At 36.4% G+C, this 18,797-nt stretch overlaps 1 protein-coding gene across 1 annotated transcript; it reads right to left on the bottom strand.

Annotated features, from left to right (window-relative positions):
• Window positions 1-12,406: 12,406 nt before the first annotated feature.
• LOC131033359 (CASP-like protein 1U1) lies at window positions 12,407-15,046 on the bottom strand. Its single transcript, XM_057964573.2, has 3 exons — window positions 14,326-15,046; window positions 14,104-14,221; window positions 12,407-12,875 (listed from the first exon to the last, which is right to left on the bottom strand). The coding sequence occupies exons 1-3, from the start codon at window positions 14,550-14,552 to the stop codon at window positions 12,654-12,656; spliced, it is 567 nt and encodes a 188-aa protein (XP_057820556.1). The 5' UTR covers window positions 14,553-15,046; the 3' UTR covers window positions 12,407-12,653.
• Window positions 15,047-18,797: the final 3,751 nt, after the last annotated feature.

Genomic DNA, 18,797 nt, shown 5'->3' with positions numbered 1-18,797 from the left:
CAGCCATTTAAAACATTTTTTCTTAGGTGTAGTAGGGCTGCTCCAGAGTCGTGTGAATATCTTATGCCACTGTTTTACAAATAAGTTTGCATACCACAAAGTGTTAGCATACTTTATAATAGACTCATCATACGAGAGGGTATTATAGACATTAATAGCTTTGATATTGGAAACAAAAATAGTATTATTCCACATAAGATCAGTACACCTTTCATTATTTATCTTACAACTTTTAGGCAATTGTAGAATTGCACACGCATGCTTCACCATATTGTAGGTTCTTTTTTGGGAAATCTGCAGCTTATATCTAACTCTAAGGGTATCCCAGTTAATAAGCCTATCATTCTCAATAATGTCTTTAAAGCAGCGAATGCCTTTAATGGCCCAGGTTTTAGCAGAGCACCCTTGAGTGAGCGCGAGAGGTTTAGAAGAATGGAAAAGGTTTCACCAGATAGACCTCTCCCCATGAATGTGGTCATTGTTGTTGGCCCTACTATTGGTGATGTAAGGTCTAATACTTTCCCAGGCTTTCCAAATAGACTTAAAGACACATGAACCCTGTACTGAGACTGCAAGTCACAAAAGGGTAAAGATTTACAGGCTTTAGCCTTCTTAGGAATGGCTCTCATGATGTTGTTTTCGACCAGAACTTTCCATGGTTCATTGCCTTCAAATGCCTAGAAGATCCATTTTGCAGCAAGAGCAACCCCTTGTATTCTCAGGTCTTTTAGCCCGAGCCCTCCTAGACTCTTCTCTATGTGGCACCACCCCCACTTAATAGAGTGTATCTTCTTATTTCCTTTCCCATCAGACCATAGGAATTTCCTTATAGCTTTCTGTATCTCCAGGATTTGATAGTTGGAGAACATCCAAACAAAGGAGTACTAAATGTTGTATGAGGATATAATTTTTTGGCAAACTTGCACTCTACTAGCAAGCGATAGATATCTTTTATTCCATTTATTGAGCTTCTTGTCAATTTTGCCTCTAACCCATATCCACATCTCCTTGAGAGAGGGGGAGATGGTGAAGGGTATCCCCAAGTATCTGACTATCTTGTTAGGCCCCCCCCACTGGATACCAAACTGGCGTAACCATTCCAGAGGTTCCTCTCTCCACCCAAGCAAGGTAGATTTAGCATGAGAGATTTTTGCCCCTGAAATCTCACCTAAGAACTTTATTTTGCACTCCAGGGCTTCCATGTTTTGCTTGGTAAGTTCAACAAAAAGTGCAGTGTCGTAAGGAAATTGAGTATTAATCAGTTCAGACCCATCAGGAAGCATAACACCTCCTATTTTAGGGGATATGGTGTAGTCTCCTAATATATAGTATAGGGCATCAGAAGCAATATGAATAGCGCAGGGGCAAGAGGGCATCCCTGTCTAATAGACCTACCGAGCTTAATTACCTGTGTGAGAGAGCCATTAATCTCCACCTGTGCTGATGCAGAATCTTCACCCATTTACTGTATTCCACCGGAAATCCAAAGGCTTCTGATGCAGAATCTTCACCCATTTAATGTATTCCACCGGAAATCCAAAGGCTTCTGATGCAGAATCTTCACCCATTTAATGTATTCCACCGGAAATCCAAAGGCTTCTAGCATCATCAAAATAATTTCCCATTCAGCCTTGTCATAGGCCTTCTCAAAATCTAAAAGAAACATGGCCACATTCTGCCTGAAAACATTTTCCCAGTCCATCGCCTCCCAACTAGTAATTAAGTTTTCCAAGATGAATCTTCCCGTAATGAACCCTATTTGTGTGGGACATATGAATTTGGGCAGCACATTCTCAAGCCTAAGAACAATAACTTTGGCCAAAATTTTATAAGACACATTGAAGAGAGTAATGGGTCTCCATTTTTTTATGAGTGACTTGTCCCCTTCTTTAGGTAATAGCTTAATAGTCCCTTTATTGATAAATTCTCCTAGGGAACCATTCTCATAGGCCTCAATGTATAGCTCATGGAGGTCTTGGCAAATCCATTCCTCATTAGCTTTATAAAACTCAACAAGCAATCCGTCCGGGCCCGGTGCCTTGTTGTTGTTAAGGTTTCTAATGGCATTTTTCACTTCACCCACAGAGATAGTTTTTCTCAATGACTGTGAGTCCTCCTTTGTAATCCTACTGGGAATAATTGCTCTGCATTTCTCTCTGGCTTCCTGAGACTTGGGGGAATCTTCCGAGGAGAAGAGTCCTTTGTAGAAAAGAAAAAATGCCTCTTTAATTTCTTCTACTTCCATTACCTCTTTGTTGTCAACCCAGATCCTATCAATCTTTTCTCTGGTCTGTTTATGTTTAAGCATATTGAAAAAGAATTTAGACCCCTTGTCACTGAATTGCATCCATTGACTTCGGGCCCTGATCATTGCACCTCTAATCTTAACCTGTCGGTGCTTCCTCAAAGCATCTCTATCCTGAGTGACTCTGTTGGATAGTTAAAATTTTCTCGGGTTTTTTCTACACATCTACTTCACACCCGTACAGTTCATTGGCAAGTGTTTTCTCCTACGATCTATAATCTTTAGCTTTTTTTTGCCCAATAGTCTGCAGAAGGGTCTGCCAAATCTTAACGTTTTGGTTCCATCTATTGACATGGGATTTCAAATCCTTATTTCCTTTGTTGAGTGATCTAATAATTTTAATGGCGACCAACACATCCGGATCCTTAAGAAGACGGGTGTTGAGGATGAATTTATTTCCTTCTTTCCCTTGCTTGACTTGAGAGTCTCTGAACCTAATTAGAGAGACCACAGAGTGATGATCAAAGAGTGAAACCGACCATATTGTCACAACATTACCTTGATCATCCGGTATAAAGAATGATTGTTCTCTGTCTACATAAAACCTATCCAATCTAAAATATATTTTATGTTTACCTCTCTCGTAATTGCACCAAGTGAACCATATCCTTTCATAGCCTTCTTGTTATCAAGCAGGGGGTCAAAGAGTTTCTTACAATTCTTCATCCTTTCCCAATGTAGTCTCTCAGCTCCTTTCCATTCCATAGCTACACCACCGCATTTATCCTCATGACTTTCAATCATGTTGAAGTCTCCCCCAATAATCCACGGAATATCAGGGAGGGAGGCAATCCAATCCCATAATTCGGTCCTTTTTCTATAGTCATTGGCAACATAAATTGAGCACACTCCTATGACAGTTTTGTTAATGTCCAGAGAGGCCCACACTGCTCTGTTACACGATGAGCATCCTTGGTTAACAATGTGATCTTTCCATTTGGAGTTGATGAGTAACCCAACTCCCCCTCTCCCTTTAACATGGTTTGAACAAATCTTAATAGAGTCTTTCCAGATGAATTCCAGATTAACCTCCAAGGTAAACTTGTCTGCTTTTAATTCTTGTAACATGACGACATCTGAGTCTTTATGTTGGTTAACAAACTTTCTAACTATCTGTTTCTTGTCTGGTGACTCCAGACCTCTAATATTCCATGAAATGCACTTCATCATAACTAACTGAGATTGTTACTCTTTAGCAGTATTAAAATTGTTGAAACACCTGGGGAGATCTTTCTTCTCTTTTATTTTCTTTCTATTGGATGATCCCTTATTCTTGGAACCCAGTGGTCTACCTCTTCTTCTTCGAGGTATAACCTCAGTGTTCTCACTATCAGCCATCTCCTCCCCTTCTTCATTGGTGTTTTCATCATATTGAGAGTCATCCTCATAATCTAAATCCTTGTTGGGATCAGGTCGACTGGGGGCCTCTCCATTCTCAAAACAGGGTCTGTATGTCTTCAAACTATTACAGTTGCCTAGGGTCTCATCCTCAAATGTAGATGGCTTACTAAGATTGACATCACCTCTACTAGGGTCAGCAACAATGACCTCAATAACACAGTTATCCTCAATTTCAACAAACTTCTTTGGGGGAAGGGAGATGACCGCCTCAAAAATGGATTCTATAAGAGAGGGGGCTCCTAACGCATTATCAGGGACACAGGTTAAAGCAAGCTCATAGGAAACATCCATATCTACAAAATTCTTATGAGTAGCATTTAAACTCAGTGCCCCACTAGGGCTCCCTCCCTTACCTAATTCTCTGTTGAAACCGTCCCTCTCTTCAAAATTCTTAGCTAAGGATCTAACAGGGGCGGAGGTTGTATTCATACTTGAGAATCTCCTCTCTGGGGGATTTCCTGCACATCATCTTCCATAGGCGAGGCCAAGTTGTTTGCCACAGAGGTTTTATCATCTCTATGTTTACTGTTATTGGGGTTAGTCGCTCTAATTTTCTCCAGAGCCAATTGTTGGGTGTTTTTCCTTCTCCTTTTTCTAGGGTTTTTTCCAACCACCTAAAAACCATCCTGCTGAGCTTTACCCATTTGTTTTAGGGCTTCAGATATTACAGAATGGGAAGGGGGAACTTCATTAGAGTTCCCAATATTTGCATTTTCATCAGATTCAGGAGGCATATTATTCACTTCATTCATAGCTCTCTTGATATTTTTACTAAGGGAGTCAAGTTTTTCCATGAGCGACACTTGGTTTCTGTGGAGTGGTGGAGGTTCGTTAGCACCATTACGAGGCTTCTCCATTCCTTTATGCCGATTAATAATGGGGCAATTCTTCCAAATATGTCCCTCTTTTCTATAGAGGAAGCACACATTAATTCCTTCAAGAATTTCAATGGGGCAAGGAACAATTTCATCCCCTAATTCAATGTTGAGTGAATTGGGTAGGTCAAAGCCAGGGTTGATCGAGACCAAAACCCTAGCATCCAAGTGCGGTATATAAGGGAGGCTGAATTATCCAAATGGATAGTCTTACCAATAGGTTCAATCATTTGGGGTATTAATCTCCATAGCAGCGGAGGGACATTCTTGACCAAAAGTCATCTAGGGCACGAGAGTGCCAATATTTCTTCATTGACTGCTTCGGGAGATCACCCTAGGGCACGTAATGTGCATTTACCCACAGTCCAATATTGTTTCCTAATGACTTCCAATTGAGCCTTATGATCTTTGAAAAAAACAACGAATAATCCTTTTTGAATTAATCTACAAAATGAAACATGAAATCCTAACTTGATATTCCAAACATTTCTAAACCAGTCATCAAGAAACTTCCGAGCCGGACACTTATCAACCTCAACAACAGCAAAGAAAATAGTAGTGTCTTTTAATCTATTTTTTTCGAGGGTTATTTCATTACTCATTAAATCATTAGGAATGATAGAGATGGAGCCCAAGGTAGAGTTAGGGACCTTACCTTTTCCACAGGGGCCACCATTATCTACTGTAACAAACCTAACACCATCCGCGATGGCGTCGAGTGGTTGATTAACGAATTCCTTGAAGTTTTTTCATTTAACATCTTCGGCACTTGATTTGACGTGCATGGTTGTAACGCCTCCAGACGATCCCTCCATAAATTCTCATAAACCTTCGCACGCAGAGATAAGCGTGAGCAACGGCGGGGAAGGACAATAATAAATGCAGTCTCGAAAAGGAAAAACAATCTGAAGGCGAGAAAAACTTACCTACATGGAGGAGGTCGCCTGCTCTCCCCCACGTCAGAGGCTACAACCCCTGCACTCCCGTGCAAAGCCCTGGATGCGTGCCGCAGTTGTAGACCGCCTAGCCATTCATTTCTCCAAGACCTCTTAGTTAAACAACATTATAACAATGATGGTAATTTTATGTAATAAAAATTGGATCTATATTGTAGAGGTTTTGTAAAGAAAGGGTGTGTCAAATTAGAATTAAAGCTTCATATATAATAATTTTTAATCATTAAATTATAATTTATTAATTAAGCTATTTTTTTGTGGTTGAATGCATAGTTTGTTAGAATAGAATCCAAAGATACTACAAAGTGGACCTCTAATGATTGATGAAGCCAACTTTTACATTTAAGAATGGGAGCTAAATTTTGATCCTATAGTAAAAAATTGGGGAAAACCCTGATGTAGGTCAATTCGAATAGTCTTAAATATTGGAGCGAAGAATTGTTCAAACAAATTGAGAATGAACTGGAAGTCTTTATTAGAATTGATGAAAAATGGGGAATCATAGTTGGTTGTAAGGATATACATATAAATTGATTTAGAGGAAGGATGTCGGGATGAGCTAGAGCTCATCACAAAATATGATAGATGGAAGCAAAATATATCAGTGGAAAAACTGACAAAGGTTTTGAATCCTAGAGAGAGTAATGGGTAGGAAGGGTTTTATCAACAACTTAGATCTCAAAGTGCAGATGGAAGATGGAAAGAAAAAGGACTTCAAGGCAAAAAAATGAGACGATTCTCATAAGGATTAGATTTCAATAAACTTGAGAGAATAAGAAATTATAACTGAGAAGTGTAGTAGTGTCAAGATTTTTGATCAACGAACAACAAAGGTCTTGCCTTCCAATGGATGATTTAGTAGGGATATGGGGATTCTCAAAAAGATTGAGATTGGTGAGAAGGGATCTTTTAAATAAAATAGTGCCTCAAGAGAGTAGAGGACTTAAGATGGTTGGTGGTATTGAATACCAAAGGGGGGGGGTAGGTTTCGTAGAAGGTAAAAGCGATGATTTAGGTGCAAGAGATGAGATTAGGATGAGTAGAGACTCCATGGAGAATGCTTCAAAGGACTATCAGGGCAGACACAATCTTGATGTAAATGTTATTACATTAGAGATGGCTAGAAAATTGTTTGGAATCCCTCCTAAACAAAATGAAGGTAATGAGATGGAAGATTGGGATCATGATTTAGAAGCCCTTGAGAAGGTTGAGTTTCGGGATGAGGGGGAGGTAAGAGTAGAATTGAAAAATTGAAGGAGATGGAGATTCCTAAAGAACCCAGTAATAAAAAAAAAGTTCAGGATTTCACAAAAGCCCTCTGTTATGCCCTGCATATCTATCCCCCATTAGTTTCCTTGTGTCGAAATATGGGTCCCCTGTTTCTGCTTTGTGTTGCTTTGTTCTTTTGGTTTTTGTTTCTTTTACCTCGGAACCGCGGAGTCTCGAAGTCCTGAGGCCACTTTCCTTTGTTTCTTTGCTTTGTCCATCCCAGAACTCCGGATCTCCGGAGTCCCAAGGTTGGTCTCTTTGTCTTATGTTTTTGTGCTCAGTACCTCGAAACTCCGGAGTCCTGAAGTTCCGAGGTGTTTTTTTTATTTCTTTACCTCGGAACTCTGGAATCTTGGAGTCCTGAGGTGTGTTTTGTTTTCTCAACCACTCAACCTCGGAACCCTGAAGTCCCGAGGTTGAGTGTTCGGTTGCTTTTTTTTGTTGATCAACTCCGGAGTCTCGAGGTCGATCCTTGTGTTCTTACTTTTCCTTTCTTCACCCCGGAGTCACCAGGAGAAGTGTCTTGTTTTGTGTTTTTGTCGTCGAGCTCGGAACCTCGGGACCTCGGAGTCTTGAGGTCCTGTTTAAAGCGTTCGTACATACAAGTTTTGGGGGGGGGGGGGTATAAATATGAATAGTGAGCTTTTTGAAACTCATTTGTGCATTCCACCTTCAGAGCTCTTGTTTCCTTGCCTCTTGATTGCGAGCTTCCAAACCTCCAAGCTTCCTTGCAATCTTGGGTGTTTCGTTTCACTAAGTCGGTGATTTTTCTTGCCCTCTTTGTCGTTTTTAGGTTAGATCTTCTTTTTCTTCTTTCGCGGGTTTTGTTTGTCTTCTTCTTTTTTTTGTTTTCTTGCTTGTTTCCGCGTGCCCTAGGTTCCCTACCCCGGACCACCGGAGTTCCAGGTTCTTTGCTTCTTCCTACCTTGGAACCCCGGAGTTCTGGATTATCCTTTGTCAAGAGGACGTTCTACCACTTAGCCCAGAACCCTGGAACCCTGGAGTTCTGAGGTCCACCTTTATAAGTCATCTTTCTAAAAAGTCATATTGAGTATCTTTTATTTGGCTCTGTACCCTGAAGTCTCGAGATGGTCCTAGGTTCCCCACCTCGGAACCCCGAAACCCCAGAGTTTCAGACCCTGTTTTAAAAGGAAAACTTCCTACCTTGGGACTCCTGAACCCCGAAGTCCCAAAGTGAATGAATTTTTAATAATTTGGATAAGGAACTAAAACTTGCTTTCTTCTTGCAGATTCAAGCAGTTAGATGGACTCATCTTCTAGCAAAAGAGCCAAAAATATTGATCGACTTATAGCGACCATGAAATACCACTATCAAGGATAGGTCTACGCCTCAAAGTTGGACGATCAAGTCAAATGGGTCACTGACACTGAAATTGGCCATATCGAAATTAAGGATATAAATACCCAACTGGATAAGCCAATATTGGAGGCCCCACACAAGGGGAGAATTAAAAGATCAGTCCTAGTAGAGCTAACCATCTTTCCACAATCGGTGCAGGCGCCTGAATTCATAATGACAATTGCCCAATTTTATGACCCTGACACCAGAAAGTGCACCGACGCACAGGGAAAAATAGTCATAGATTTGTCCCCTGACATGTTGGGATTCATGTTCGGTATCCCAACCAGAGATGAGATATTCCTCTCAACCGAAGAGGAGGCCTTAAAGGTATGGAATGACAAAGTTACAGTGAACAAAAGGCACATGAATGAGAACTGGTTGGAGGAAGAGAGGAAAACAAGTCTGAAGGCAACAGAGATCCTGAGAGCAGACATCAAGGAGCCCCAAAGAGACTTGATTATCATGCTAAGTAGGGCCTTTGTCAAGCCCGATTGTAAACACTTTCATCCATGGATGTTTCAGCTCATGACTACTATCCAGGAGGGGAAGCAATATTTTGATTGGCCTCAGATCCTCTTAAACAACATCTGCAAACAAATGAAGGAGGTCCACCAAACTAAGAAATTCTTCTTCACATCTTATGTCATCTGGGTGGCCTCGAGAGCTGGCAAATTCCCAGGCTTACAGGTGGAGGGTCAATTGGGCGATAAAGGAGGACAAAAGAGGGTATGGGAATATTATTCCCAACTTTCCCTAGTCAATGCAAAGGCTCATTTCAAAAGAATCAATAATGCCTTCATTTTCCCAGTGATAATTAAACTAACGGGAGATACAGGATATTAGATTAGCCCGGAGGCTATGGCTATTATCGGAGAGTGGGCGTGTTGGTTTATCCAAAACCCGCGCTCCACTTAAATTAGGGCCAGTGGATTCACAGGGAACCCAATGCTACTTCCCAGGTATTGTAATGATAGGATAGTTTTGTTAGAATATGTCAGGCAATTATTAGGCCTCCAATCCCTCCCGTCATCTAAGAACAAAACATGCATTGATTTTTCTGTATCTATTGGATACTTCTCATTCTCTAAGATACAGGTGACGAAGTTGGCAGAGCCAGAGCTCCAGGATTTGAACCGAAAAGAATTTGATTATGCTAAGGAATTATATGATCCCTACGGGAAGCTCAAGCAATTTATGCCTAAGGCATCTTGATGTCAATGTTATTACATTAGAGATGGCTAGAAATTTGTTTGGACTCCCTCCTAAACAAAATGAAGGTAATGAGATGGAAGATTGGGATCATGATTTAGAAGCCCTTGAGAAGGTTGAGCTCCGAGATGAGGGGGAGGCAAGAGTAGAATTGGAAAATTGAAGGAGATGGAGATTCCTAGAGAACCCAGTAATAAAAAAAAACCTTGGGATTTCACAAAAGCCCTCAACCAAAGAGACTCTAGACTGTGGGGAAAAGAAGAAAAAAGCTAGAAATTCGAATCAAGGAAAAGGGTGCATAGATGGGGACATTAAAGGGAAAGTTAAACTTACAAGACTTGTGAGATTAGGGAAGGTAATCACCCTCCCAAAAGGGCAATGAGGCTCCTTTCATGAAATGTTTAGGAGCTTATATGCCCGTAACAAACAATGGGTGGTAAAACACCACCCGGAGGTATCACAAGCAAACATTTTCCTCATGCAAGAGACTAAGTTATCAACAATTGAAGGTGAGTATGCAAGGAAGATATTTAAGTTTTAGCAAGGCAAATGGGTTAATATAGTAGGAGCTTCTAGAGGATTGGTGACTATGTGGAGACTGCAGTCAATTTTAGTGGAGAAGATCACAAAAGGAACATAATGGTTAAGTTGCAAAGTAAAAAGTCTAACCTCTAATATGCATTTTTTGTAAACTAATGCTTATGGGCCAATAGCTTGCATCACTAAAAGGGAAACTTGGGCTGAGATTGAACAATTCATAATTTATTAGCCAAATGTGTTCCACGATTTTTAAGAAGGAGATTTGAATGCCATTTTACATAGCAATGAAAAACAAGATGGGTCATTAGAAAACTTCAATCACAAATTGATTTCAAAGAATGAGTGGAAAGGTGTCAATTGATGGATTTAAATTTAAGCAATGGATCTTTCACATAGACGAATAGGAGAATTGAATTCATTAATTCCTCAAAAAAGATGGATAGGTTCTTTTGGAAAGGAGATATGAGTCTCTTTGCATGTGGGTTGGAGGAAAGTATACTCCCTTGGTCATTCATACCACATCCTAATTCAATTGTAAATAATGGGGGATAAGAAAGCATTTAGATGCCCCTTTAAGTTCAAAAGTATGTGGTTTTAGTACCCAGGCCTCTTAGATTAGATCAAAGAGTGGTGGAAGGTTGGACATTTAGAGGGTTCTAAAATGTTTAAAGTGATTTCTAAATCAAAAGCTATCAAACAAAATTTAAGACAGTGGTATATAGAGCATTTCAAAAACATTTTTGAGAGGAAAATATCTTTAGAGGAGGAGTTGCAAGTTTTGAATGAAGTGGTGTTGACATATGGGATGGATGAGAGAAATTTTTTAAAGGAAAAACAATTGATGGGGGAGTATGAAAAAATATTGGCGAAAGAGGAAACCTTTTGGAGGCAAAATTATTGAGAAACTTGGATAAATGATTATTGTTGTAGACACCTAAAGCCATCTACACCTAACCACACTAGACTTTATCCTATCATTCACCCTTAATTAAATAAGCTCACCATTTATTTAATCCCAATTATTTCCACCTCAATTTAATTAATTAACTATTTATCCTTACACATTCCTTAAACATGATTAATCTATTTAATCACTTATTCTTTAAACTCTATAGAAAAATCCCAATCAACCATTTATTCTAGAATATCCTCAATGTTCATTTTACACATATTATGACCTTTGAGAGGACACTTGTCAAATCTCTTATCCCTGTGTGATTTCTCACATGTGTGAGAGGATTCTTGATCTCAACCATCCATTCAAACCAACTCAATCCCAATTGTCTAAATCTCCTTGATCCTCCTCTCCAAGTCCACCAATCACAAGGTGCCACTTAAGGGTGTTTCATTCATCGAAACCTTTCAATCATCCTCAACCATTGATCTCTCGGTTCAGTCTCAACCATTGATTAACCATCCAAATAATCTATAGTCAACCATCCCAATCCATTTGCAGCAAGTATTTTCAATGAAAATCATCTTGCTAGAAAAGAGAGCTACCACATACCATCACTACATCAAGAGGTGTTGAGAGATTTCTTGTGAGATCTCTCAACATTGACACACCCCATCTCCAAGATTAAATAGAGTTATGTGGAGAGAAGGTATAAAGTTCTTGTTTGTATTTGAATCTTGTTTTCTCCTTTGCTTCTTTATTTATACAATTTTAATCAAAGAATAAATATAAATAAGGTGATCTTAGATGCCTTATTGATAGAATAAAATTCCCAGAATATCCTATTACAAATTGCACCGTTTTTAATTAACATGAACATTGTATTCTTTAAAAGGAGGATACAATGGAACTATTTTGAAATGGTTTTTTATTTCACTCTAGGGTGTGTTTAGTAACTCGTGTTGATTTTTTGTTTCAAAATTCTAAAAGAAGAGAAAGCTAGCTTCATTATTGAAACTATGCTCCTTTACAGATTACAAGTATAAAATACCCATCACTAAAGCATTTGTTTCTTAGGTATTTAGAGTTTTGAAGACTACTTAGGTTCTCTTCAAAGTATTCTTGTGTTTTTCTTGTATTAATAGACCTATTGAGATCTTATAAAAACAATGAGCTTTTGTAGATTGCATGGTTTCCTTATAAGCCATGCTCAAGAAGTTGAGTGCAAGAAGGAATTTGTGATTAAGCAAGCTGCATATCAAGTTCGAATGCATTAAGATACTCTTATAATTGCAAAATATTCTTAAAGCGCTAAAGGAAAATTAGTTATGACAAATTTGCATTAATTCCTCTCTTAAAAGACTCTCCTCAACAAATGTATAGTTCATTAACTTTTATTTTTTTGATAAATGTCAGAATTATCATTTATATAAAAATAATATTACATTCTCAAAAAATAAATATATAGATATGAAATCACACCAGTAGAGTTCATATGAGACCTACACTCAGATTGTAAAACATAAGACAACAAACCATCAAAAAAAACCACAATAATAGCAAAGCAAGGAAGGAAGGTCCCAAAAAGAAGAATATCAAAGTACTGCACTTTCAATATTATTCAATCCATTTCCCATCCATCATACCATCTTACAAATATCTGAATCTGTGCAGGGGGATACAACAGTGGACATACAATAACAGGGCGAAAAGAAATGCAAAGCATCTATCATAGTACAAATTGAAAGCCTAAGTACAGATGTACAACCGGATGAAGAATCCAATTCCTTAATTAAAAGCCTTTTTTTTAACTTGGATGCAAATGAAGAGTAGTAAAATCTCAATGGCTGTGTTTGTAAAGAGAAACTGCAGATATTATGGTAAGAAGCATAAAGAGGATGAACGAAATGAAGGAAGCAACCAAAGCCCCTCCTATGTGATCACAAAATCTGTCAAAAGGATTACAAATGGCTGACCATTTTGTATGGGAATTGCCTTTGTGACCCACATATGCAATTGCTGTTGCTGCAGATGCTCCTGCCATCACCAGTGCCACCATTACCTGCATCATCCCTCTCTCTTATATTAGATTCAAACTTGGCAGATTCAAATCTAAAATCTCATTTAAAAAAAGTAGTCTCTTCCCGTTCATTGTTATTAAGGAGCTTGAATGTCCAAACAACAAAGTGATTTCTGATTTCAGAAACCTCAAGTGACATGTTGTTATTCATGAACTGGTAGGATTCAAACTTATGTTGTTAAAGACCTTATACAGTCTCAGAGATGTTCTGTTTATCTCAACAAATCTGCTCTCTATATACATGGTATATTGAGAATCTGAATCCCTTACATAGGGACTGTAAGACACGTCTGTTTACAACAAGGTTTTCTTTAAATAGTCAGTGCTTTGATCATATAGTACCTACTGTTTATAGACAGATCCTATATAGCTTGGAATTAAAAATTCTTTATTGATATTTTTCATGTTTTCTTATTTTGATGATAGATCACATAATCTTATTTTAAGAATGGGTCATACAATCTTATCTTGACGATTGACAATGGATAAACAGGAGATGGGTAGCAGGCTAAGTGGGCTTGACTTTGGGGAACTCCATGATTTAGTGTGTTTGAGTTGTAGTAATATTGGAATTGGTGACGTTTGGGAATACACAATGTTTCATCTCTGTGAGCATCACCTAGATGTAATGACTGCTAAGTGTACCACCATTCTTATGAGAGATGAGAGTTGGGCTCTTGGGAATCAAGAGTCATGAAACATGGGTTAATGAGTTTAACTCAAAAATTACACAGTTGAATCCTCATAACAATATCATAAGATGGACAACAGATCATACAATCTTATCACCTAGATGTAATGACTGCTAAGTGTACCGCCATTCTTATGAGAGATGAGAGATGGGCTCTTGGAAATCAAAAGTCATGAAACATGGGTTAATGAGTTTAACTCAAAAATTACAAAAAATTATACAATTGAATCTTCATAACAATATCATAAGATGGACAACAGATCATACAATCTTACCTTCGACAAAAAATCATGGAATATAATATGGAGAAAGTTTTTTATATAATCTAATCTGAAAAATTTGAAAACAACTGAACAGCTACAGTTGTCTTCATCGTAAAGTACCCGCTATTTACAGACAGCTTGAATACATTAACCTTCACACACATGTTTACAGACACGGGAATTTCTAAGTTTTCCAAACCAAGATTTCAGAAGTCTGTCCTTGAAATTGAGGGATGTTAAAGAGCAGGGGCATTACCAAATCCAGAAAGAACACCACAAATTTGATGGCAACGTGAGATTTGGGTTTGAGCAGCGCAAATGGCAGTGAGAGGAAGACATACACACATGCTATCGCGTTGGCCACCACGAAGAACCTGCACAGAGCCAACATGAATTCCACATCATCTATTTCAATTTTTCAAAGCTCAAAGAGAAGGGAGAAAAGCTCCCCAACTGAGAGAGATTTTAAGGAAATTACACGAAGGCTGCTGAATAGGTATATTTAGCCTTTAGGGCAACGCCGAATACATTAACTGTCTGTTTATCTCGGCCCACAACAATGGCGGCTGCCAAGGTCCCCCCAAGTGCAAGAACTCTGATCACCAATTCAATGAACCACATGACTCCATTGGAGGAGGAGGAAGATTTCTTTGCCACCATTTCTCCATCTACTGACTGCACTGACGGCTTCGATTCTTGGTCCATTTTCACACCAGTTTCTCCTCTGCTCTGTTCTGCTCTGTTTTACCGGGCAAGGGGCAAGAACTTGGTGGGCTTAAAATAGCGATGGATAGGACTAGATATGAATGAATGCACTGGCATAACCTTTCACATCACTCGATGGAAACAGCTCTAGAGCTACCCAAAATGAGGCGTATCATTCACAGACTTCGTATTATTTTAATTCCAGTCCCTGTTCGCCTTCGGATTTTAGTGGGGCATCATGTGTGAACACTTCTGACCATTTCTACTTCAAAGATGTGTTTATCATCTTCTTTTTGTGGAGGGAAGCCATTGATGACATCGACCTCTAGCTCTGCAAGTCCCCATGATTGAGTATGAGATTGTAAGTTTTGACCATATTCGTTTAAAATAACAAACTTCTGTCTTATCCAGTACTGGCTCAATCTTTTTATTTGTATTTATTTCATCCAAGTTGAATATGGTATCAATTTGTCTCTGTTCATCCACCCCCACAACAACAGCAGCTTGGTGTGACTCCAAACCTAACATAATAAAAAAGTGATATGAAAACTAAGGTATACAGAAAGTATGGCAGAAATAAATAAAAATTAAAGAGAATTTTTTTTTTTAATGGAGGATCAAGTCATTTTTTAGCTCTTTAGTTATGTGATATACGAGCTCACAAGTCTTAGGTTGAAACCTCTTTGGTTAAGAGTCAAGATTTGAAATCTTTTTGATTAAGAGCCAAGGATTGAAGGGTATCCATTCCACCAATACACCATCCTAGTCTCATCCCTTTTGATGTCAGAGCCTATGATCCTAGTCTCATCCCTTTTGATGTCAGAGCCTTGCACTCAACAAGACTTGATCTCTGGAAAATGATTAAGAAACTTTCAACTTCACAAGCAAACCAAGGGCCCATTGACAAAGAGTGTGGATGAAAGAAGCAATCATTCAAATGTAGAGTGTTTTGGAAGAAAAGTCTTTGGTTAGAGATTTGTGAAGATCAAACACCTCTAAAAGAAAAAGAGGCAAGCATCATTTATCCTTGCAAGTCATGAAAGTCTAGAGAGATTCTCTAAAGATGCAAAAAAAAATGTCACATTCTAAAGCATCTTTGCAAAAATGACAAAAAGCATAGAAGAATAGTAATTGGTGCTTACTGATTATATTGTCAATTAGAAGGGTAATTATGTAGTTCAAAAAAGAAAATAAATAAATAATATTTTTAATCAAAGACAATTTCTATAAGTGATAATATTAGTTTAAATATTTTTGGATTTGACAATGTTTTTAAAAAAAAATTAATGTTTCAAATCACACTCCATGATCCATCATCGGGATGTAGATAGCCAAGAGAAGAGAAATATAAACGGTGGATCATGGAGTGTGATGTGAAATGTTGATGAAAAAAAGATTACATAGTTAAATCTAGAACTATTCAAACCAACCTTGTTAATTTTATTTTAGGTTAAATAAATAATTAAGAAAGACAACTAATAACGTAGAATTGATGAGATAATATTATCAAAAAGGTATTTTTTGTAATGTGTTCAATTATGTGATGTTTTTCCATGATTCAATCATGTAGTTTTTAGAAGTTGTTGGGCCAATAAGATTCACTCCACAATTGTGTAATTGAATCTTGATATAACATTAGATATTCACTCCACAACTATATAATTGAATCTTGATATAACATTAGATAATTGATAGTAATACTAAAATTAATGGTCAAGTTTACATAAATAAAAAAGTTATTATTATAGCTCTAAACTTTTACAAGATTCTATGTGAATGACTTTGTTAATTTATCGATATTTTAGAAATTACCACTTGAATGCCTCTCCATCATATTGATTTTATTGTTTGATGTTCTAGTTCAATTATGTGCCTACAAAATCAATTGACATGCCACCAAATCTATACTCTACTCATACATTGAACCATGTAGACAAAAGTAATTTACACAAAAAATGATGATTTGAATTTGCTTGCCTTGTTTGAAATTTGATATTTCAAATGAGTAATATCAAAAGATATCATTTAAGAATTTTTTACTTGAAGAATATTCTTCTTTGGTTGAAACCCTTTTGTTGATTCAATGGTTTAGTACAAATGATTGATAACGACAAGAAAACATTTGTGATGCCTAAGATTTTAAAGAGAATTGATGATGCAATGTCAATTATTAATGATATACCTTAAAGAATAATGCAACTTAAAATGAGAATTTGTTATGAATCTCATTAGATGGATTAAAACAAATTAAGACTAATCATTTTCTATAACATCCTAACATACACATCAATAAATTTCACACTCAAATTAATATATAACAACAAATAAAAAAGAATTAACTTATAACTAAAATCTAAATTTGAATTTACAAATTCCAAAATTATTTTTGTATTTATAAAAATGATCTAAATCAAATTTTGATTCACAAAATTTAACTTAAAATAATAATTAAATAAATTAAAAATCATATCCAAACTAACTATATACATATTTAATCAGCACAGTATGTTGTAATGATTAAGTTGTGGTGTTGTTCTTGTCGTCAAAATTCAAACCCCGCTCAAGTGCTATTGTTGAATGTTAAATGATAAATGAAGTCCCTCATTTATGATCTCATCAATTCATAAGTCCATATCAAAAAATTTACCCATCTTTAAATTTTTTTATATATATTCAAATTAATTATTATATTAAAAATATATTTACTCACACAAAATAAAGGGGAAAAGTAAATAGTTTGCATATTACCACCCTTGTAGAAAAGGATTTATAACCAACCATTCTAACTACCCTTTTATTGAAGACAGTCTGGAAAGAATATCTTCACGGGAGATTTGTGCAATTGGCAAGGTGGATATTTTGTCAAATCCAACTTCATTGTCAGTTTTGTTTTAATAAAGGGTATCATTGAATCTAATATAGGGGGACTAGGGAGAAAAATAAATAAAGATAATATGAAATTTGGATCATGTGCTAGTAGTTGAGGATATATCTTTTAAATAAATGAAAGTTTTTTTTGGTATTTTTATATGAATTTGGGAAAAAAAAAGTCATTTGTACTTTAATGATTTGTTTTACATTATTTTAAGTATCAGAGATAATAGACATTAAAAAGTATTTTAAAATTAAATATTTAGAAATAGAAGATAAATTAATTGAGTTAAATTAGATTATTTATATACTTGTCAAAGTATTTATATAATATCTAAATATGTTAACATAGTTTATAGTCTTTTTATTAGTTTGTTTAGATAGACTTATTTAGATCTATTGAAGGTATGTAGGAGTGGTAGACATCTTTGTTTTTTTCATAAGAGATATTTTTTTTTCTAGTAGATGAGTTGTCCACCTTTTTCCTTCTTTATATTTCTTATAAATGGATCATTTTTCTCCTTTGATATCTTATAAATTTGCTTACATGGAATGTGCTTCGCATTAGATTAAGTATATATGATATGTGAAATTTTAAGATATGCATGAAATAATAGATATAAGAAAGTGTTGTCTATTTGATTAAAAAAAATAGAAATAGAAGTTAAAAAAATTAAGTTAATTAAATTGTTTATATAATTATTAGAATATTTATATAAGATTTATTTATGTTATTAGAGGTTTTTACTCTGTTTATTAGTTTATTAGAATTTTTTATATATAGTTTAATATTTTTTAGGTAGACTTATTTACTTTTATTAATGACTAGTGAGACCGATAGGTATCTCTCTCTTTCATAGGAGTTATATTTTTCCTAATTAAATATTGAAGTGTCTTTTCATATTGGGGAGTTATATTTTCTAGTGAATGAGGCATCACTTTTTGCACCTTTGAATTTCTTATAAATACCTTCACTTATCTTTGTTATCTCACTTTCTTGTATCTCTCTTGAGTGATCTAGCCGGTTATGTATTTACTCTCTTGATTAATGAGAACAACATTTGTTTAGTCTATCATCGAATCTTGAATAGTGTTGTGACTATCACTATGCCATTAGATCTTGGTTGATTTCTCACTAATTTTAACATCCAGCATGGTATTAGAGCGACGATATCCTAGTATATTAAATATTTTAATTTTTTAGAGTGTTATATTTTTCAAATTCTTAGTGTGAGCTAATTTTTCATGAATTGAACAACATTTTTGGATGCATCATTTATTGGGATTTTCAAGATCAACAAGAAAAACCAAACTTCCATAAACTATGATCACACAAAGTCAAATGAATATTATCAAAGAGTTGAATATTATGTA

The sequence above is a fragment of the Cryptomeria japonica genome, chromosome 10, assembly GCF_030272615.1.
Source record: "Cryptomeria japonica chromosome 10, Sugi_1.0, whole genome shotgun sequence".
Taxonomy (NCBI): Eukaryota; Viridiplantae; Streptophyta; class Pinopsida; order Cupressales; family Cupressaceae; genus Cryptomeria; species Cryptomeria japonica.
Note: the sequence above shows the minus strand (reverse complement) of the source record. Positions and strands in the feature narration are given on the sequence as shown.

Excerpts from the sequence above, each read along its gene's own strand:
- LOC131033359 (XM_057964573.2), bottom strand. The coding sequence starts at position 14,552 with ATGGACCAAGAATCGAAGCCGTCAGTGCAGTCAGTAGATGGAGAAATG. Across the intron at positions 14,222-14,325 it reads ACCTATTCAGCAGCCTTCGT|GTTCTTCGTGGTGGCCAACG; the intron begins GTAATTTCCTTA and ends GGCTCTGTGCAG. Across the intron at positions 12,876-14,103 it reads TGGTGTTCTTTCTGGATTTG|GTAATGGTGGCACTGGTGAT; the intron begins GTAATGCCCCTG and ends GGGATGATGCAG.